The following is a 22477-nucleotide window of genomic DNA, read 5'->3' as shown; positions in this document are numbered from 1 at the left end:
ATCGTGAGTCGCGAATCGCGATTGAAATTCAAATGTCCATTGTAAATTCATAAATCTACGTAATCATTCATCCATCACCTTAGTGAAATGATAATTGACATCGGTGCAAGCGTCCGCAACTAAAGTGTCAACCGTCAATATTGTCAATAGTCAAATAAAACCATGAATATGAAAATTAAAAACTTGACGCCAGATTTTTACACATAATTTACGCACCATAAAATCATACATTACACTCAATTTTATATTGTTTTATTGATTTATAATATCTAAAAGCATTATTTTAATTTATTTGTTAAAACTGGCACGACGCACGCGCACTAGTTCCATTACCCAAAATCTCCCAGCGCCATATTGAGAGAGGCGGACGTTTTACGATTTCAGTGATAAAAATTGTGGTTAGTGCAATAACTTGAAGTGAAAGACTTGATCGTGCCCTATGGATATATATTTGGGTACGTAAGGTGAAAGAAAATGGATCCTTTAAGTAGCTAAGAGCGTAAATTGATATTAACAAATGATATCGTAACCTAGACAGGAGACATAGGCCGTTCTAGTTATCAGTAGATTACCATCAATCCGCTGTTTGCTCACAGTTTTAATTATATTATTACACACGTGCGGGGAATAGCTATAGGTTTCTTGAATCTAGTTACATTAATAAGATTAAACGAATGCTTCACAAGGTTCCACGGTCGTATATAAACGGATTTCGAAGTGTTTATGTCGGCAGTTGACAGAAGCGTATATGTATATGACCGATCATAAGTCACCACACCCAGTGACCGGATTGTCGGTTTTAGTATTTATTGGTTTCTAGTTCGGATGATTGTTCACGCGCTATCGAGTCGGTGTGTGATTTTGTGAACGTTCGTGAACTTATATCGAAACGTTTGGTGATGTATGCAGTGAATTGATATGTCGTTTCTAGGAGTGGTGTGCCTCGGTTGATAGGCCTGCCGAAAGGACACGGCTCCACGCACGAGGACGGTGTGCGGCCCTCCGCCCAAAGGAAACATGGAGTGCTGCATGTCAGAAGAGGCCAAAGAACAGAAAAGAATCAATCAGGAAATAGAGCGGCAACTCCGAAAGGACAAACGCGATGCGAGGAGAGAACTCAAATTGCTTCTCCTGGGTGAGTCATCTCCAGAATTTGTTATTTATAAAAAAAACGTATAAATCAATTATATTGGTAGCCTCATTCAACACACAAAAGGTAAATATTAAATTATGGCAATTACTTCTTACAATAACTGATTATTAATTGATAATTCTAGGAAATCTGTAGGAAACTAAGATCTTTTCTTTTAACCTTAATAATTAATGCATATAGATTGATAGGTATACAACTATATAATTAATTTAGGTTTCCTCCTGTAAATGATTCATTGTTTGCAGTTAATAAGGATATAGATATGGGGATCATAAAAGAAACCCTTTCAGTTATTGCTAATTTATTACAAGCAAAATATTTTAAATATCAATATAGATTTAATTAGTATATGAGATACGCTATATTTCAGTTTTGGGTGGTAATTATAAATTGCTAGTTAAGAATTCTCTGTTGCTTTCATGGTCTCTCCTTGACTATCTGCTCTAGTACCATGTCTTATAAGAAACTAATCAATTTTCTTGCAAAAATAAAATTTAAAAGTCCTTTAGACTATGTTTAATCTTAGTGACAAAGTCACATTATGAATTTTGAATGCTTTTCAAATATGTATTTATTTTATCTGTTAATTATCCATTGTCACTAGGTATGTATTTTACATATCTATATGTTTTCTCTTTAGCTATGATAGTAGTATATAGATAACCTGTAAAAAATAATGCAATATGATTTCAAATAAGAAATACATTATCTTGTCTATTACTTAGTTAGTTTTAATATTTGGTGTTAATTTTGAACTTATAAAAATATTACTTAATTTAAAATTTAAATTATAATAATTTAGGGAACATACTAGACTAAAATATTATATTTTTTTTAATTAAGTAATTGAGCTAACAATGCTGTAATCTGTATTTCATGACATTTATTATAGGGAAGTATTTAGATTAACTAGGAAAATTATAGTTTAAAAACTTTTAAAACAGCCAGTTGTGAAGGTTATTTTTTGTTGAATTTCATTGTAATTTTGAATATTAAACATTAATGTATATTATGTTCTCGAAGCTTTGTATATAATCTAGCATCTTTTATAATCACACAAATGACTACGCTTGTTGTATTTATCCAAAGAACTTAATTATATTATCTATGAATTACTGAAAATTTTAGTTAGTTATTTCAAATACATGTCTACTGAGTGACAACAAACATATATGAAACATGTTTTTAAGGAATCTAGATAATTTTTGTTCCCACTATATCTTTCTGTCTGGTTGCTCATGATCAAGAATATAAATTTATGAAATATAATTTAATGATTTGTCATGACTCTTCAGTTCGTATATGTAAATAGCCAAATAACTTATGTCAATCATTATAATTAAAGGTATAAGTTTCTAGTGCAAATAATTTTAATAATGCGTAAAGATATTCATAATAAGAGGTTAATTAAATTAATAAATATACAAATGAAATCTTTAGAAAACATTCCAAAACTAAACCACCTCTGTGACTCAAACTTTTGTTGACTTATTCTAAGTATATGCTGAGTTCATGTTAAGGCAAAACAAAATTGTTCTGAGTCAGAAGTAGGAGATAGCTGAACAAAACATAACAGATATATATATATAGTTTATTTTCACCGTATGAGGTAGAAGTCCTGTGAATTTTAGAGAAAAATTAAAAATCTATGCACAGTCAGGTTTAAACATAGGACAGTAATAGAGTAGTACTGCTTTATACGTTCAAAATATATCCTTTGCAAAATACAACAACAGGTATTTACCCTCTTATTCAAAGAAACAAAATCCCTTGTGCGGTTTTAACTAACATACTAGTTAGTCTTGTTTGTTAAAATTTATTTACTGTGATTAGTGCTTAACTGTTCCAAAATCTTTAACTGCCTACAAGCAGAGATACCATAAATGTTAGACACTTTATTTTATAATTATTTAAATGCCTCAATTACAATTGGTTACACACCCAGTGTTAAAACATCGATTCTTAAATATTATGTAAGTGTACATATAACAAAAAAAATACTATCCCATAGATACTATCTGTTTACTACATACATACATACAACAGATAGATATACTATCTATCTGTTTTTATCATACATTGTGACCTGGTCCAGGTACTGGCGAGTCGGGCAAATCCACATTCATCAAGCAGATGAGAATCATCCATGGCTCGGGTTACAGCGACGAAGACAAGCGTGGCTTCATCAAACTTGTCTACCAGAACATCTTCATGGCCATGCAGAGTATGATACGCGCCATGGATCTTCTCAAAATATCATATGGAAATCCGTCCAATGGAGTAAGTACAATTTTCAATTCAGTTGACGTATTTAGACAAAGAAAGATTAACTTCTTATTTTCTAAGTAATGCTTGGTCCTTATAGACTTGATATAACAATTAATCGACCCTGCAATTGTATCACAGTGAAACAAACATACAGATTTTCTGTTTATATTTTACTCTATGTATATATTATTAAACAAGCAGCAAACTCACCACTTAGTATAATTTTCTAAGAAAAAAATCGATTCAGCCGTTAAATAAAGCAGGCTAAAATCCTTGCACCCAGGAACTATTAATAGAAATATAATCTTTTATTAAATATAGACAGGATAACTGCCTATCTATTCTCATTACCATTTTGCTACAGAATATTGTGCAATAATGATAATACCTAAATAATGGTTTAAAAAGTGATTTTTCTAAATGTATATTAAGATAATCAAATAAAAATAGGTAAACAAAAAGTTTGAAACGAGCAAAAATAAAATGACAATATAATGTAGAAGATTATAATAATTAGTAGGAAATATAAATTCGATTTTTAATAAATACGTTCTTCAGTATATTCTCTTTACAAGACTCTCTTCTCACGTACTTATTTGTAGTAGTTAGGCCTTATTGATTTTTTTGAAGATTAGAATATCCTACAAGAAAATTTTAAAACTTTGTATGTAATCTAAAAAATTCTGAACATGGATGTTTTAATCTTTGTTACTTGCTTTAGTTTACATTAACGAAGAGTCACGGGGGTTCCAAAACCTTACAGATATATTTAAGTGATTTGATTTGACAACGACAATTTAAATCAATCTATGTTATAAACCCGTTGTTATGACCGTTGAAAAAATAAGATAGGCAAGACCATATGACAACGCATTTACAAAAACTTTAGCCATGAATCATGATTTATATAACAAATTTCTAATAAAAATATATATTGTCACTAAACTTGATAGAATATTGACATCGCTTTTAATAATACCTTGGTTTTAAATTTGTAATAGGATATTCATGGAACATGACCAGATACCGCGCTATCTTTCACCTCTTACGAAATGTTTTACTAAACGCGAGGTAAAAATTGAGATAATTCTAAGAATTATATAGATATGAAGATAGGAATGATATACGAGGACGAATGATATGAAACTCGTAAGAATTTTTAATAGATAACTCTACATAATAATGTCATGAAAAAATGCGACTCGCTACAGTACATCTGTGTAGAGAGTCCTATTTTGAATAGGTACAGATCTAAAGATTATCTATGGTAAAGAGGTTATTTTTTTTGGTATACTGTAAAAAAAGATGCCTATATTGTCTATGCTATGTGCCTGAGGTAAATGCATTTATTCTATATTTAAAAAAAAGCCCGGAATGGCGCCTTTATATAATTCTGCGTGTTCAAACAAGAGCTAGTTGCGTACCTGACATACGATTTTTCTGGACTATGTGTCAGTTTGTCCACAAATATATAGTTATATATAGTTTTGTTTAAAGAATAAAAGTATTAAATTTGACAAACACAAGTGTCCATACTTTCATTACTGCCCTTAAAACAGGCGGAGGTAGTTCACAAATTTACTTCACAAAAATGGTACCGAGATTCTCGCAGCAATGACTCCTATCGTCTCATAATAAATCTTATTAAATTACGACATACAAATCTGTGATGTATTGGATTTAATTAGAAAAATACATAATTAAATCTATTTAAATAACTAACGCGTTTCAATTACTTTTCAACAATAATGGTTAGCAAGTTGTGTTGTACGCGCGTTGTAATTAAATCTGGTTCATAAAACCAAAATATGAGACTGCGAGGTATTTAAACAGTAATAGTAGACAATGAGGCAAATTGCAATAATAATTGATAAGGTTTTTGTGGTCCGATTTTGGTTAAGTACGGAAATTATAAAGCTATCCAAGTCAACAAATTGCTATTAGACAACCTTGAGGAAATCCCACTGATTTGTGTGTGTGATTTGTTAAAAATACTTAACACAACACAAATTATGAGTATCGCTTATAGTCTATAATGAGTAGCTCAAACATCACATTTTTTATAATATAAATCTCAATAAGACGTTCATTTAATTGCAAATTAATACGAGAGTAAAAAGGACAAAACAGTTTTAAACCTATTTATTGTTAAAATATATATTGTTTCTGAAACTCCTTTATCTTGGAAAAAGCTTAGTATCGATGTAATTTACGAAGGTGGTAAATATATATTTTGCGAATATATTGTATGTACATTATACATACAAAAATTTGTGTATCGACCTATGTATTATTAATGTAAGTCCTTTTAGCCTTGATTAAATACTTTGAAAGTTTAATTCTTTGACTATTTTTATTATAATTACTTACAAGACAGTAAATCACTAATGTAATCGTAGACGTTAATTTTTTAAAACTACGGTTAAACATTAAAATATAAAATGATTACTAACGCATGTTTTTTACGTTATGTTATAATTAATAGCAATCAACGAGCTTATAATTATCATCTAATTTGTTAGCAATAAGACTGAATATATTTGCATTTTCAAATAAAACCATATTTTGTACCATCTTCGTTCGTAGCTAGTAGTAAACATATAATGCGTATGTTTGGTTCTATCCCTGGCTATCAAGTAATTTAGCTTAGACTAGATTTATTTGCTTATAATGAAAAATGACCAATGTTAGAGTCATGTAAATAATGTTCCAAATGTTTTCAAATTATTCATTATTTTAAAAACAATTGTTAATACACAATTTTTTATGGAAGAGCTTGATTTGCATTGTTAGTTGCTCAGTAGAGAAATAATTTCCGACTTTAAAATTAGTAAAGTTTTACCGGACTTTAGCTAAGATTTCAGGGTCAAAGATGGATAAATATATTCTTGTACAGCTATATAGAAGTCTCTACCTCGCAGACAAGTATCAAAGTGAAAGACCTGATTTTAACAGTACCATCAAAAATTTCCAGGAACAGGCGGAGTTGATATCGGCGATCGACTTTGAGAGCGTGACAACATTCGAGAGTCCCTATGTCGAGGCCATCAAGGGACTATGGGCCGACTCCGGTATTCAGGAGTGCTACGATCGCAGGCGGGAGTACCAACTCACCGATTCAGCCAAATAGTAAGTGTCATAAAAAAACGTATTTATATCTTCACTTAGCAATTAATTTCAAATGAACTAGATTTTGAGTTAAGTCTGCAAACTTTTGAATATTAAAGTTTACAAATTATTTGTGATTTAGTACATATAACTAATAGAATTTTTAATTACAGTACTGTTTCTAGACCTACAAATATGTATGACAATACAATTTTTATACCTTAACACGTTTGTTTAAAATAACAAACATCAATTGTCTAGCGAACATAAACTATGATTAATGTCTGTTAATGTATGAATTATCATACTGACATCAATATTTTGTTTCATAATCAACACAATCGCATTAGGTGTAATATACCCACGTCATATTTTATATTCACCCAATTAATCACACAAAAATCTTAGCGGTACGAGTTCGATTCACAAGGATATAAATGTTAAGGCTTACATAAGTCTTCAAATAAGAATAGTAGAACCTCTGGAGGATTTTTAAGGTGATAAAATGACAATGGGTTCGATTCCCAGAGTGAGAAATGTTTATAATTCCGTATGTAAGGGACCGTTTTTCTATAGCTACTTGCAGGAGATTGATCGTGTCGCGGCACCAAACTACTTACCGACCGAACAAGACATTCTGCGCGTCAGAGTGCCTACAACGGGCATCATCGAATACCCATTTGACTTGGAAGAGATACGATTTAGGTAAAATGGTGGCAAAATAATGCATGATCGGATCTCTTCTACGGGTATGGGGCATCGCGTGCATGTGCTTTAGATGTTGCATGAATTTACAGCTATTTAAGTGATCTGGAGAGAATCGAAAAAGCCGATTTTCTACCCACGGAGCAGGACATTCTCCGAGCTCGACAGCCGACTACAGGCATTCTTGAATATCCTTTCGATCTAGACGGCATTATATTTAGGTACGTTTGGACCGTAGCTTGCACGTTTTGATTAGTTGGCTAAAGATTTCATAATAGGTTTTGGAAACCTTACAATAATGTAATCAGCTTATTGTAGGCAAGGTCGGATATGGACCTCGTGTGACGCGATAATCTTAAATACAATTATATTCTTATGTACGTAAAACATGCCATTTATATATACGTACTGCTCGTTAGTAGTTAAATTTGCTAAATGGTCGTTTGTCTTACGAAAATAGTTATTTGATGCAACATAAAAAAATGTTGTTTCAAAATCACAGACGAATCTGATTCTCCATTAGTTATTACGTTGAAGTAAAATTTAAAACCAAATATCCTTGCCACGAGGCCAAGGGATGAATCGATTTAAATCTTGTAATATGTTATTAGTAAGTTTTTCTCTGTACATCAAACTTGCATATATCAAAAAAGCTAAATTTATAATTGACAAAAATTGCTTTGTTTAAGATTTCAAAATCATACACAAATAAAACCACGGAAATTTTATAGTTCTATTTTCTTAAATTCTAGACTAAAAATAATATAAAATATTTAATTTAATTACAGTTTTTTTACTGTTATATAACGAAAATATTAAATAACTTTGAATATTTAATTTAATAAACTTGTTTGGTCTATAAAATGGTCATTGCACTTGAAAAACTAATAAAAATACTAAGAATTAAATATATTTAATTCTTGGATTCACAAAAATCGCGTTTTACGATACGTGCCGGGCTATTAGCAATTTTGATACGAAGTATGTATAAAAAATATCTAGTGAAATCATTTATAAGATCAAAGCTTATCGCTAAATAGCACAAGTAATGCTTAAGCCTTCAAAATTTGCTTTGTGATAATATCGCGCTTTCTATTGTAAGTTTTGCAAATCAGGCATATTTGGTGAAGAGACATTTTGATACTGTTAGTTCGAATGTTTGTTTTCGTTTGAGTGCATATTTATAAAACTCATACTGAAATAAGAGGGTTTGAAAATTATGCCATATACTAGCATAGCATTTTCCATATTATTATGAGCTTTGTAAAAAACTTGCCAATTAGAACGTACACAGCAATGATCACTAATTGTCAACGGTTTATTTATATAGTCTTGTTAACCCCTATCGATTTACCATTTGCTCGAACGGTGAAGGAAAACATCGTGAGGAAACCGACATGTCTTAGACCCAAAAAGTGGATGACGTGGGTCAGGCACTGGAGGCTGATCACCTATTTGCCTATTCAATTTAAAAATGGTCATGAAACAGATTCCAAAATCTGTGGCCAGGACCTAAAGAGGTTGAAGCGCCACTGATTTATGTTTTATTATCCCCTATCAAAGCATGGGAAATAAATCCTGTAGCTAGGTTAGCTTCATGTCTGATACAGGTCGTCAATTTTTACAAGTGTAAATCTACAAAAATAATTTCGACCTTGGTCAAACAAAAAAACAATTCCTTCACCAAATCTGCCTGTTGTCGTGTTACATCTTGAGAATATTTTAATTATTATATGATCTTTAATGATTTCATTAGTCCCTGGTTTACTGAATTTATCGACGACGATTCGCTACTCGCCTGCGTCAAAAGATTGACTGTAAAAAGGGAAACGTTCTGTTATAGGTATTATAATCATATGTATGATTAACATTGTGAATAACTGTAAAATAACAAAAACTGATTTTAAAAACCGGGGTGGTGTATCATGGTCGCAAGTTGGCAGGTTTTAATGCAATTTTCCGACAGTTAAAATTAAAAAAGTAAAATTATTAAATACAGTGTGTTTCACATTAAAATTATAACGCACAAGAGCTCAACGTTATTAAACAATTCAAATTATGAATTAAATCAAGGTTTACAAAAAAACATGATATTGGACATAGTAAAAATACAATGCATGGTTCCTATTGATAATAATAATTCCTTTTTACAAGAGACCTTGCCATTGTGTGTTACTCCTCTGTGCGAAAAGTAAGGAAACGTTTAAAACTCATTGTATACGTACATCGTAGGCCGATAGCAGAATTCATTGTTTTAAATATGTGAAACTCCAGACCACGTTCGGCCGGTTTGTTTTACATTAATAAAAATTTCTATAAATCTTGATCTTTTAAACCTTCCTATGAACCATTCAGGACTAAATAATCTGTCATGAGTTTCATACCTAATCTATGTCGCACTGATGCGTCGGTAAAAGCGAAAGTATTAACATATTTAGGCCGAATAATTATGTCCGGAAATCTCATAACAAAAATTAAACAGCACGCGTTAAAATATCTTATTACTGAGTTATGGATGGGGTAATGTTTAAACGCTTCAACTAGGACACGCACCGATATGGCATATATCTTGCACGTATACTAATTGTTCGCTAACGAGATATTGTTTTTAATATATACACAAACGAAGCGTAAAAGGTAATGTAATCTCAGTAGTTGTTTTTAACGCTTTACAGACGTTGCTTTACTAATATTGATGCCAGTCTCTATAACTTCTTTTTATGTTTAGAGTTATAAACTAAAAAACCAGTGTTGCTGCTATCGCGTCATGGCCTCAGGTTTCTGTATCTCTTGAATATGGTAATAAGCCGTAGATTTTTATGATCAAAGAAGCCGGTTTTTCTAACTATAATATCCTTCACCGTAAAAAATAGTGTCTGAAGTTATTATACAGGTGAAAAAAAAAGTGTAGTATGTACACATGAACTGTTAAAATGTTAAGAAGCACCACGAGCTATAGAGATTGGTATGGTAGGAATTTTTTGATTTTCTCTGCTTTGTGTATTGCTAATGCTTGGTGTAAGTTAATATAGTTAATAACATATGTTTGTTTCTTTATACGTGTTTAATGTAAGTAAATGGGTAATTTTTGTATACGTTTGGCGATATAAATTGAATTAACTTTACAATACTGACAGTTTTTTTGTGAATACAATTTTTTTTAATGTAAGGAAAAAGTTTTGCGCGTAACAAACGCTTGCAGATTACGTATACATATTTGTCGTATTAGTATTTTAATATTTTGTCAAATTTAGTAAAACTACTGTTAACCAATTTTTACTTAAAGGGCTTCAAAATTAAATTTTGGCTAGTGATATGATACTGAACTCTTGTCATTATCTTAAATAAATTCTTAAGAACCCAAATAGCGGGATTTCTAGTTTGTGATGTTGATTTTTGTAGATTTTTGAGGTAATAATAATTTTATGTATAGAATGGTGGACGTCGGCGGACAAAGATCGGAGAGAAGGAAGTGGATTCACTGTTTCGAAAATGTCACATCCATCATTTTCTTAGTAGCACTTAGCGAATACGATCAAATTTTATTCGAGTCTGAAAATGAGGTGAGTGAAAAAGTTATTCCTTTAACAATTATTGTAGATGTTTTTTGCAGTTTACTTTTTTAAAGCTTGATTCGCACATATTATAAGAGTATAGCTCTTAGCGTAAACTCAGTCATAGCAATAATAAGTCATAAATATAAACGGAATGAATGTTTGCATCTCTGTTTCATTAAACTGTATTACATCTATTTCATAAATAGTTTACGGTAATCGAAGCCTATAGTTCGGAGTGCATCAATACTTATCACAATTGAATGCAATTTCAGAATCGAATGGAAGAATCAAAGGCATTGTTCAAGACGATCATCACGTATCCCTGGTTCCAGCACTCGTCGGTTATTTTGTTCCTCAACAAAAAGGATTTGCTCGAAGAAAAAATCATGTATTCGCATCTCGTCGACTATTTCCCCGAATACGACGGTAGGCTTTCGTTAATATTGTATTTTTCAAATCAGTCACTTTATTATTTCACAGAATCAATAATAATTGTCCCCCAAAACCTAATATAACCTCGCCATATAAATAGGTTTTTGCAATTAGCGCCATCTGTTGGCTTGATATGATAAAATAGTCTTAGCCAGTTATAACATCAAACTTGGTTCAGCAGTCAGTTTTTTATTATTTATTTGAACCACAAGTTAAACACACATACATACGTACATACGTTTGTGTGTTATAGTGGATATAATCGATATGAACTATACTACTATATTCGGCGTACTACTCTCATCTCTGAGGTCGTAGAGTCGAACCCCGGCTGCGTACCTACCGATTTTCTATGGACTCTCTTCACACCAGCGAGTACGGTGAAGGATTACATCCACCTTATTCCAACTCGCCTTAGAGCCAAAAAGTCGAGGGCGTGTGTCAGGCACACAATTATCACCTACTTGCCTATTAGAAATAGCAAATTATCACGAAACATTCAGAGGCATAAACGTTGTAGCACCACTTGTTTTTCTTCATAAGTGATTTATATAAAACATGTTTTAACTTCATTTGCTTAACACACGTAAATGTTATTTAAAATGCCACGTATTTATAACAAAATTCGTTTAGATAAATAATTGTATGAGTGACTTTATTAGGGCCGAAATGCGATCCGGTCCCTGCGCGGGAGTATATACTTAAGAAATACCTCAGAGAGAACCCAGACCCCGACAGGACGTGTTATTCGCATTTTACAACAGCAACAGGTTTATATCGTGTAGTATGCTAGACGTGTGCGCTAGTACGCTGTGTACGCTAGTACGTACAACACGTACGTAAACGTAACTTGGCTAGATTAAGAAACTAACTTTGTTCGCTAATTATTGATTTAAATATAATTATTTAAGTACTGTTTCGTCGATTAGCTTCAATTTAAAAAAAATAGGCCAAATACTTGGCTTATATATGCAGTACTTAAATTTTTTTTAAGTCAGTAATGATAAGAAAAGGATCGTAGCTAACGCTAGTTGCACTGTTAGGTCCGCAACGCGATGCCAGCACTGCGCGTGAGTTTATTCTGCGAATGTTCGTCGATCTGAATCCCGACGCTGAGAAGATAATTTACTCGCATTTCACCTGTGCGACGGGTAAGTTGTTTCAATTATTTCATGAAAGTTTCAAAGATATAAAAAACCTAAGGCAATTATGGAACTATCATTGAAACCTGCACTTGATATATGTGTATTGTGTATTTAAGATTACTTAATGGTTGTGTAAAATCATGTTCTATTTGACTTTATATAATGGTAATGAGAGTGAGAGATACAACTTCATACAGGTTTACATGCGAGTCAACACAGTTTATCATTGACAATTTTGCTGTAAGTTTAAGTAATGAAATAATTTTAAAAGGTGTATTTAGTTAAGTTCTAGTGCGTTTTGAATATTCAAGGATTGAGTAAGAGCAGTGCAGTTGGTAAGTCCTTTGTTATTTAGATTTTGCGCTAAAATTTGAGTAGTTTGCTTTGTGTGTGTATATAGAGTATGCATATATATTTATTAATTGCGATTATACATGTATAATAATATATTTTATATGTCCAACAGTATAGTTTCAAACAGCTCCGATGTCCTTTTTATTTATTTCTTTTAAATATTTAAGCTGTGTTTCATGTAAATCGGTTTACCAAGATGGTGTAAGCCAGACTGTGGGGCATAAATGATAAATATTTATGTTTCGTCTCTTTTTTTCTTTTTCAAAATCTAGCAAGAGTGATAAGGACAAAATCGTTTTTTAAGTTTATTACTATATGGTTTATATGTTTCTATGTACATATTTTCTGTCATACGTAGGATTTTATTTACTTCTATTTATTTTTTATATTTTGCATGCTGCTTTGGATATTTATAAAGACACTGAAAATATTAAATTAGTGTTCTGTGCCGTGAAGGACACAATTATGCAATCAGCGCTAAAAGAATTCAATTTGGCATGAAGCGGTTGTTTAGTTAAGGTGTTTAATAATAAATATTTATTGCGTATTTTTTAATATTCTTTTATTTGCCCTAACAACTCATGCACAAAACAAAGGTAAGGATTTTTTCTATTTTCTGTATACATTATTTTTTATACTTTTATTTCTGTTAATGTTTCGCATGCAAGTGATTTCAGCGCAAAATCTAAACAAAAAAAGTATTTCCCTCTTAACTTAAGCACTCTATTGTCTCTTTCTGTCAAATTGTTTCTACGCTGTGTTGAGAAAGACATGATAACTAAATTATAAGATTGTAGTTAGAGTCTAGAGTGTAGAGAATCTATAACTGCCACATTAAACATGGGTCCTTGAATATTAAGCATCTATGGGACCATCCCAAACCATTTCGGAAGAAAACGTTTATTTTAGACATTATAATGGCAAATATATTAATTAAGCAAGCGATAAAAATGGAGGAGGAGATGTAATGTTTGAATTGTGTTTGCAGACACCGAAAACATCCGATTTGTGTTCGCGGCGGTGAAGGACACGATCCTGCAGTCCAACCTGAAGGAGTACAACCTGGTGTAAGGCCGCGTCTGGCGCCCGCACAAATCTGTGATTGTGTATAACACGTAATTTAAACATCATCATTTCACGACAAAATGTAAAAAATTCGCGAACTGATCGGGTGGACGAAAGTTATTCATCTTAAACAGATTTATGACAAGTAAGGTTAGATTGTAAGTCATTTAACCTAATTAATGGGCACCGGCGGGCGGTGCCGTTTCAGGAACTTTTTGACATGTTTTTTTTTTATGATGAGGTAATTCACAATTTATGTACGTGTCTGTATCGGTGAATATTAAATTGTGCATTTTTTTTAAAGCGAGCGGCGAGCCGTGGCCTCGCCGTCGCTGCTTTTAGTCATTGTTTTAGGATTTTTGTAAAGTTTGTTGCCATAATCTTTCTACTAGTATACGTGAACGTCCAGAGGAATGGATTCGAACAAACTAGTCGGTCGAAGGGCGTGCCGCGGCCCCTTCGTATTGTATATCGTATTTATTTAAGCGACGAAGCCTGTCCTTCCTCCCTCGCGTCCCGCGCACTACTGATTCTCTTCGTTTTGTACATTGGAATTCTATTGACATGTGTATCGTTTGAGCTGTTTTGTTTCTACAAGAAATGAATTGACTTAAAGTTTGCGTTACTAAGGCTTCGCGTTCGCGACGGTGTCTCTTCTCACGTCTGTTGGAGAGTCGGAGCCGACGGGCGTACGTTAGTTGTGTAAGGACATTTTTAAATGCATTTGATATAAACTTTTTTTACTAGGAACCCAATACAATGCGATAACTGTTAAACTGAAACTGATGTTTTTTTGCACGAAAGCTTAACACGGAATGTAATATATTGTACATTTGGGTCTAAATGTGCCGAGTGAATTGAGCTGACAGGTCAACGCCGAGTTTTGCTATTGGCACACGACTGACGAACGATGTCGTTGCGTGCTCGCACTGAAGCGCGAACATTTTATACGTTGTTTTTGATCTTCCATATTTTAGAGAATATTTTTATTATTATATGCTTAATTTAGTGTGTTGCTTCGTGTTTACGGTTAGTTATTTTATGTATAGTAAGGAAACCGAGTTTCTATTTCGAACATGTAACTTATTTGTATTAACTTATTTGTTGTTGTGACTCTGTAATATTCTTGGTTATTTTAAGCGAGGACCGATACCCGATACTGTCAATAGCAAAACTGTTTGCTTCTCGATATACATACATCTGTCCGAAATGCTCAAAATCATGTGAATTTGGAACTTAGCGCACAATATTGGAGTCTTTCTATTCATGTTACCCATTGCAATCTCTGTGTATGCCATGTACATAGTTGTTTGTACAGCGATGTTTTTTTTCTGTTCGGCGCACGGTCAATTCCTAAAACGCTTGCGTGCCGAGCGATTCCACCATCTGTGACAGTCGCTTATATATTTTTGTTATACTTATTGTTGAATGCGTATATATTTTTATTTACGAGGTGGGCACCGTGTGCCTCGCGAAGCGTCGAAGTGTTAACGATGACGTCAATTTCATGAGATTGTTTTAATGTAAACCAAAGATATAGCAACTTTATTAAATTCTGTTTCGACTTTTATTTACAGTCTCTTAAATCGACGTCACTGGACTATTCAGATAACAGTACATTAGTGTACGTATAGTCTACGCTGGGTCCTAGGGAAACTATCGTATACTATAACGAATCTGGCCCTTACGAGTTGTAATCGTTTAATTTTCTATGACTATTTGATCTTTAACTGTCCGTTTAATTAATGTTCCCTTGTTTACGCGATTGTTTACTTAGGGTCCATCCATTCTCACAGGCTTTACTTGTAAGTGTGAAGCATACATTATACGACAGTAACGCTAGTTTAACGGACTGATTATTTAATTATAAACGTACTTATAAACACCAACACAGAGGACCAATAAGAATATCTTAAAATTATCTCTTATTTTGGTCGTATAGTATATGTCGGAATATTAATTGCTCGAGCACAAATTATTTTAAGCTTCACTAAGTTACCCTTCAAGCACAAATGACAGAATGAGATTTTATTTATACGTGTTAATTTATGAATGTTGAGATGCGACTCGAGATGGTCTCGGCACGCAACGCCTGCGCCGAACGATGCCGATCTTCCTTTCAATGACTGAATTTACCGGTGTGATTTTTTTACGATTGGGCGATAACTACACAATATTGCTAAACTATACTATAGTCTAACGTTGCTTTACCTTTTGCGTGAGATTGTGAGAATTTTAGCTTAAGTTTCGACTGAAGATGGATGCCTGTATGTAATATTGTAAATTATAATTTCTCATAAAATATAATTTTTTTCAGCTACGTTGTTTGTTTTCTTTACTGCGTCATTTAATTTAAGTTTAAATCTAATTTATAATCCATGACCATTTCATGGAAACAATAAAGTAATAGCGATTCGTTTTACAGTTAATTATTTTACAGCAGTCATTTGCTTTATGGAACTGATTTTACCATATGATAGTACTGCTCGTTTAGTGCAAGCGTGAAACGATGCAAATTATCATTGAACATTTTATTGCACGAACATGACGTTCATAGACAGACCTTCACCAGACAATTGTTCAGTTTTTGACACGCTCGCAATAAGTGCGGCAGAAGTGGCTTTAAACAATTTTAGATGGCAGTACGCCTCGTTAATCCTATTTAACCCGTCATTTTTCTGTGGTGTCAACGTTTTCTTAAAATTTTATCAAAAAAGCATAATTATAGGACAGAGCACATTCAACCCATGGGTTTTGGAACACACTAAACAATTCGTCTTATTCATAAGTGATTTAACGGATCTGTTGGATTTCTTGGACTGGTTAAGAACTCAAAGATTTAATAACACAGGAAAATATCTGGTGATATGTAACACTATAGCTGGATGGACCTGTGATGAATCTGTTGCCGTTAATTTACTTTGGAAATATAGGATAGCAAATGTTATTTTTATCAAATACGACGACTTTCAAAAGCCAATTGGCTATACCTATTTCCAAGATTCCACATGTCGCAACGGCCCACCCATAGAAGTAGAAAATTGGACCACATGTATTCGATCCAAAAACTCAACAAAATGCCAGGATATGTTTCCTATAAAGTTTAAGAATTTGCACCAGTGTCCTTTAATAGTTTCGACTTTTGAACAAACCCCATACATGATGCTAGAGAATGGTACTCCGACTGGAGCCGATGGTGATCTTCTAAGAGTTATCATCAAGGCCTTGAACGCCAGCCTTATAATGGTAACACCAAAACTTGGCTCTGGTTGGGGAAAACTCGAAGAGAACGGTACTTGGTCGGGTTCTCTTAGTGACGTTTACTACGACTGGGCCAACTTTTCAATGACATCAGCCAGTATCACCCTTCACCGATATAGATATTTTCAAATGTCCAAAGATTATAACACTGTCACGATTGTCTGGATCACGCACCCCTCAAACCCAGAACCGTCATTATTTAAACTTTTGAGGCCATACAGGAAGGACGCTAAAATAATTTTGTTTTTAAACTTTATTGTTATCATGATCGTAGTCGCCATCTTAAAAAGTAAGTATTGGGCAAGTATTCGAAATAGGTTTAAAATTAATGATATTCCTGATGGAATAGTCTTTTATTCTTGGGAAATCTGTGTAGGCTTGCCAGCGTCTAAGTTGCCGAAAAAGTGGAGTTTGTTGTATTTTACATTTCTATGGATATTGCATTGTTATTTATTGAGAACGTTATATCAAGTTTACCTCATAAGCTCATTACAGTCTGATGTGCGCATAGATGGCTTTGTGCGTATTGAGGATGCCATTACTGCTGGTTATCCATATGGAGGCGGCCTGGCTCTTAAAGATTATTTCATAGACAATCCTTTGGTCTATAACAACTATAAAAATATCGAAAGTAATCAAGTATATCCCACAATGAAAGAGATATCTAAAGGCTTAAAATTCGTCGCAGCCGTTAATAGCGAGGCTACCAAATTGTTTCTTAGAAAACCGAAAAGAAAATTGCACATCTTGCCTGAAAGAGTTATAAAAAGCCCTACAGTAATATTTTTTAAAAAGTACTCCTCGCTAGCCCAATCTATTAATTTAATTTTGACAAATCTAATAGAAGCAGGGGTTGTGCAGAAAATTTATAAAGATAATAGTTATCTTCGCAATGATGTGGATAAAGACGCCCCCAAACCAATAGCATTACACGACTATTCCGGTTGTTTTATGATATTAGTAGGTGGTTGGCTAGCTTCCTTAATTATGTTTTTAATTGAAAAATATATGTATCACAAAAAACATACACTGATGAATAAAAGGAATGCCATTAAATCAATTTAAGTTAAAGCCTATACCTAATGGTATAACGTAGTTATTAAAGTTTGTAAATGTAGAAAACCGCTATTAAGAATTTTCCGACACGCAAACATGTAATCACTGCACACTAAGGGACTCCTTAAATAAAAGTAATAAAATGTAATTCGTACAATATTCCTTTTTCAATTTACCCTAAAAATGATAAATAGTAAGATAATTGTATTTCATTGGAAAATACATTAATAACAGTTTATCTGTAACATCACTTTATTAATTTATAGATTAATGGACCTTCTGTCACTTCACTTATAATAAAATATTGTAGTGACCCCTAATGTAATGCATATATTTCGTAGTTAGTGGTCAAAATCATTCAGACTGAATGTGAATTATATTGTGTTTAGGCTGGTTAGCGAACCTTTGAATAATAATATGTTTGAAAGATATCCAGTTGAAGAAATAATAGAATTAATGGCACAAAACGCTGCTCAAGTTGCTTACCATAGTTTCAAGTGGCAATACACAACTTTGATATTATTTAACGCTTCATGTTTATACGGACTTGACGTATTTGTGAAATTATACGACAAAAATATTAAACTATACAATGTGATTGAATCCGTACCGGACTTAAAAAGTGTAGATGTTAATCAGTTCATCTTATTCGTAGCTGATGTGGCAGAGACACAGGCGGTCATAAATGCAATAGAAAGACAAAATCTTAATGCAAATGCTAAATTTATAATAATTTGTAAACATCGTACCGAATGTAACGAGGCTCAAGCCGTAAAAATACTGTGGACTTATAGAATTTTTAACGTAATATTTATTAAAAACGAAGATTCTTTGATTAGTGGGTATACATACTTTCGAAATGAACGTTGTGATCACCCAATACCCCGGAGGCTTGAACATTGGGACAAATGCATTAATTTTTCTAAAAAAGTTATAAAGCTTTGCAAGAAGCAGATGTTTCCACCAAAATTTAGGAATTTTCACCGCTGTCCTTTGATTGTTTCGACATTTGAACAACGTCCCTTCATGTACATTAATGATGGTGTACCGTATGGTGCTGATGGAGATTTGCTACGTTGCATAGTGCATACTCTGAATGCAACGCTTGTCCTGATTTCACCGCGTGATGATGGCGGCTGGGGAAGTTTTGAGAATAATACTTGGACTGGTTCTCTTGGTGATGTTTACAACGACCTGGCCAATGTTTCAATGACATCAGCCTCAATTACTTTCAATCGATTAAAATACTTCGATATATCTATAAATTATAATAGTTTGGATTTAGTTTGGGTCACCCATCTGTCAGAATTTGAATCTTCATCGCATAAGTTGTTAAAACCGTTCACTGGAAAAGCAAGAGGGCTCTTTGTAGTTACATTTATGATTCCCCTTATTATACACATCCTTTTAAAATTGAGAATTATGGAAAAGATCAAGACAAGATTCAATATAGGTTTATCATCAGATTCTTTTCTTATCTATGCATTACAAATAAGTTTGGGTTTTTCTGTAACCAAGTATCCGAAGAATTTTTATAAACACGTGTTTCTATTTTGGGTATGGTACTGGTTCTTTGTAAGAACTTTGTATCAAGTATACCTTATACATTCCCTGCATGCAGATGTACCTCTAAATACTATAAATACTTTAAGAGATGCTATCGAAGAAGGATACCAGTATGGAAGCAGTCCGGCTATAAGAGATTATTTTGTTGATGATCAATTTATATATAATAATTGGGTATTTATAGATACCGATGAAATGTTTTCTACTATGATAGATTTGTCTAAAGGTAAGAAATTTGTCTTTGCTATTAACTCGGTGTTCGTTAAATTGTTTACGCGTAATACGCGTCTATCATTACGTATTCTGCCACGTAAAATATTGAATAGTCCGACAGTATTGTTTTTTAAAAAACATTCGTGTTTGACACACGATGTTAATCATGTACTGACGCGTTTTTTTGAAGCTGGTATACCAGATGCATTATATGACAACTACGTTTATAGGCCTAAACAGAAAAATAATACACAAGAAGTACTTTTTTTTAAACATTTTCATACTTGTTTTGCAATATTGGTATTCGGTTATATATTATCCATCGCTGTTTTTATATTAGAGAAACTGTTTGGCACAGATTGTAAAATATTCAGAAATGTCTATCGGTAAATTAACATTTTAAAATAATTCTACCTTGTTGCGTGTCTTTAGCATATATTTCTTGTACTAAAATGTATGTTATTCAATCACTACAAATCACCATGAATAAAATATAATCACTAACTGTCGTATGTAATTGATAGCTTTTCGTAAATTATGAAGCATAATAACTATTCTGCTTTATTCATTATTTTGTAAGTATTAGGCGTTTTAAAATTTTTGAGTTGATACTAAAGAGTTGATTAACGAACACCTTTGAAACTGCTCTACAAGTAGACTTACGTTTAACTTAATTATCTATTAGTTAAAAAAAATAAAAATACGTAACCTGATTAAGTAAAAAAATCTTTAATGAAAAGCATTCAACCGTACAAATTATCCGGCTAGTTTAAAAATGTCTGGTGTATTAGAAAAAGATATTATAGAAAGTTTAAACACTGACTTATTGGCTGAAAGTGCTGGATATATTGCGTACCATACATTGAAATGGCAATTTGCAACCTTAGTTTTATTTAATGCTACCTATTTATATGGAGTTGGTGTTTTTGTGAAAGTATACGGTAAAAAAGTTAAGTTGAACACTATTTCAAGATCCATGAATGATAATCATTTCGTAGATGACACAATACAATACGTGCTATTTTTAAACGATATTCCAGATATTGTTTTGACGTTAGAAGCACTGAAATTCCAAAAATTTGACCCAAATTCGAAATTTATTATTGTATGTTATGATGAAAATGAATGTGATGAGAACGAAACTATACCAATGTTGTGGAGTTATAAAATCTTAAACGTCATCTTTATCAAATACGAAGATAAATCTGTAAGTGGCTATGTCTATTTTCCAAACGAAAATTGTTACCATCCTACGCCTGAAAGACTTCAAAATTGGGAAGACTGCATTCATTCATACAAAGATAGTAAGCAAGTTTGCACAACACGAAGAATTTTTCCTCTAAAGCTAATGAATTTCCATCGTTGCCCGCTAATAGTTTCAACCTTTGAATTGAATCCATATATGTTTATTAAAGATGGCATCCCATCCGGAACTGATGGTGATGTGTTGCGGATTACTGGAGAAGCTGTCAATGCAAGTCTAGTTGTCATCTCACCCCGTGATGGCATGGGCTGGGGATATCTTGTCAATAATTCATGGATTGGTTCTCTTGGTGATCTTGACAAAAATATAGCAAACCTTTCCTTCACTGCTTCTGCTACCATGAATTTAGAACGCTACCACGATTTTGATATATCTACGATCTTTAACACAATAACAATGGTCTGGCTTATTCATCCATTGAGATTAGAATCATCTTCAGTAAAATTATTAAAACCTTTTACTACCAGTGCATGGTGTTTTATATCGATAACATTCGGGATCTTCGTTTTATCACATTATTTTATCGATCACAGTGTATGGAGAATCTTGAATAAAGTGAAACGAATTGATAAATTTTCTCATTATTTTATTGTCTATACAATCCAAATAACTTTGGGCGTGTCCGTTACCAACTATCCTGTAAACTTTTGCAAAAATCTGATTTTATATTGGATCTGGTATTGGTTTCTAGTAAGAACATTTTATCAGGTTAACCTAATATATTTCTTGCAAACTGATGTTAAAGTCGATAATATTCACAGTATTCAAGATGCCATAGCTGAAGGATATAAATTTGGAGGCGGTAAACCTCTTAAAGAATTTTATTCAAATGATCCATTTATTTACAATAATTGGATATCTGGAAATAGTAACATAACTAATATATATGCTAGTTTGGCATATGTAACAACAACTGAAGGTGAAAAGTTTGTATACGGGGCTAATATTGTATTCGCAAAAGTATTCCGGCGTAATACTCATGTGGAGATTCATGCGCTTCCCAAAAAAATTGTAGAAAGTTACTCAGTGGCTTATTATACAAAGAACTCTTCAGTGACGCGTCCAATTAATTTGGTGTTTACTCGATTATTTGAAGCTGGAATCGTGAAAAAAATATTTCAAGATTATACAACTATTTTGCCTGAACCTCAGGAGAACGCTAACATTCCCCTTACGTTAAACCATTTTACAGGATGCTTCGGAATATTAATATTAGGATGGGTTTTGTCTTTTATCGCATTTATTTTTGAGATACTTAACAGTAGACGATTGCGTAAAAAGCAGAAAATGTTTGCTAGTTAAAATATTGGTAATGTTTTAAAATGTAAGA

At 32.7% G+C, this 22477-nt stretch overlaps 4 protein-coding genes across 9 annotated transcripts; all 4 read left to right on the top strand.

Annotated features, from left to right (window-relative positions):
- Positions 1-159: 159 nt before the first annotated feature.
- On the top strand, positions 160-14513 carry LOC110998195 (guanine nucleotide-binding protein G(q) subunit alpha). Of its 6 annotated transcripts, XM_045631625.1 has the most exons (10): positions 163-455; positions 932-1135; positions 3249-3433; positions 6396-6550; positions 7106-7234; positions 7327-7455; positions 10668-10797; positions 11064-11217; positions 12267-12374; positions 13711-14513. In XM_045631625.1, exons 2-10 carry the CDS (start codon positions 1018-1020, stop codon positions 13791-13793), a joined length of 1191 nt encoding a protein of 396 aa, XP_045487581.1. In that variant the 5' UTR covers positions 163-455; positions 932-1017; the 3' UTR covers positions 13794-14513. The 6 variants fall into 6 exon arrangements, with proteins under 6 accessions (XP_022122397.1, XP_045487581.1, XP_022122395.1 ...); XM_022266705.2 differs by lacking the exons at positions 7106-7234; positions 12267-12374; positions 13711-14513 and adding exons at positions 11886-11993; positions 13141-13277 and having other exon boundaries at positions 160-455; XM_022266703.2 differs by lacking the exon at positions 7106-7234.
- A 1742-nt stretch (positions 14514-16255) lies between these two features.
- LOC110998197 lies at positions 16256-18113 on the top strand. The gene has a single exon (XM_022266708.2). The coding sequence runs from the start codon at positions 16332-16334 to the stop codon at positions 18111-18113; it is 1782 nt and encodes a 593-aa protein (XP_022122400.2). The 5' UTR covers positions 16256-16331.
- Positions 18114-18521: 408 nt separating this feature from the next.
- LOC123690055 lies at positions 18522-19864 on the top strand. The gene is made up of 2 exons (XM_045632644.1): positions 18522-19780; positions 19855-19864. The coding sequence occupies exons 1-2, from the start codon at positions 18522-18524 to the stop codon at positions 19862-19864; spliced, it is 1269 nt and encodes a 422-aa protein (XP_045488600.1).
- A 794-nt stretch (positions 19865-20658) lies between these two features.
- Positions 20659-22449, top strand: LOC110998198. The gene has a single exon (XM_022266709.2). It carries the CDS (start codon positions 20659-20661, stop codon positions 22447-22449), a length of 1791 nt encoding a protein of 596 aa, XP_022122401.2.
- The last annotated feature ends 28 nt before the right edge of the window (positions 22450-22477 follow it).

This window comes from Pieris rapae, chromosome 2 (assembly GCF_905147795.1).
Source record: "Pieris rapae chromosome 2, ilPieRapa1.1, whole genome shotgun sequence".
NCBI lineage: Eukaryota > Metazoa > Arthropoda > Insecta > Lepidoptera > Pieridae > Pieris > Pieris rapae.
This window is presented reverse-complemented; position numbering and strand designations above follow the sequence as displayed.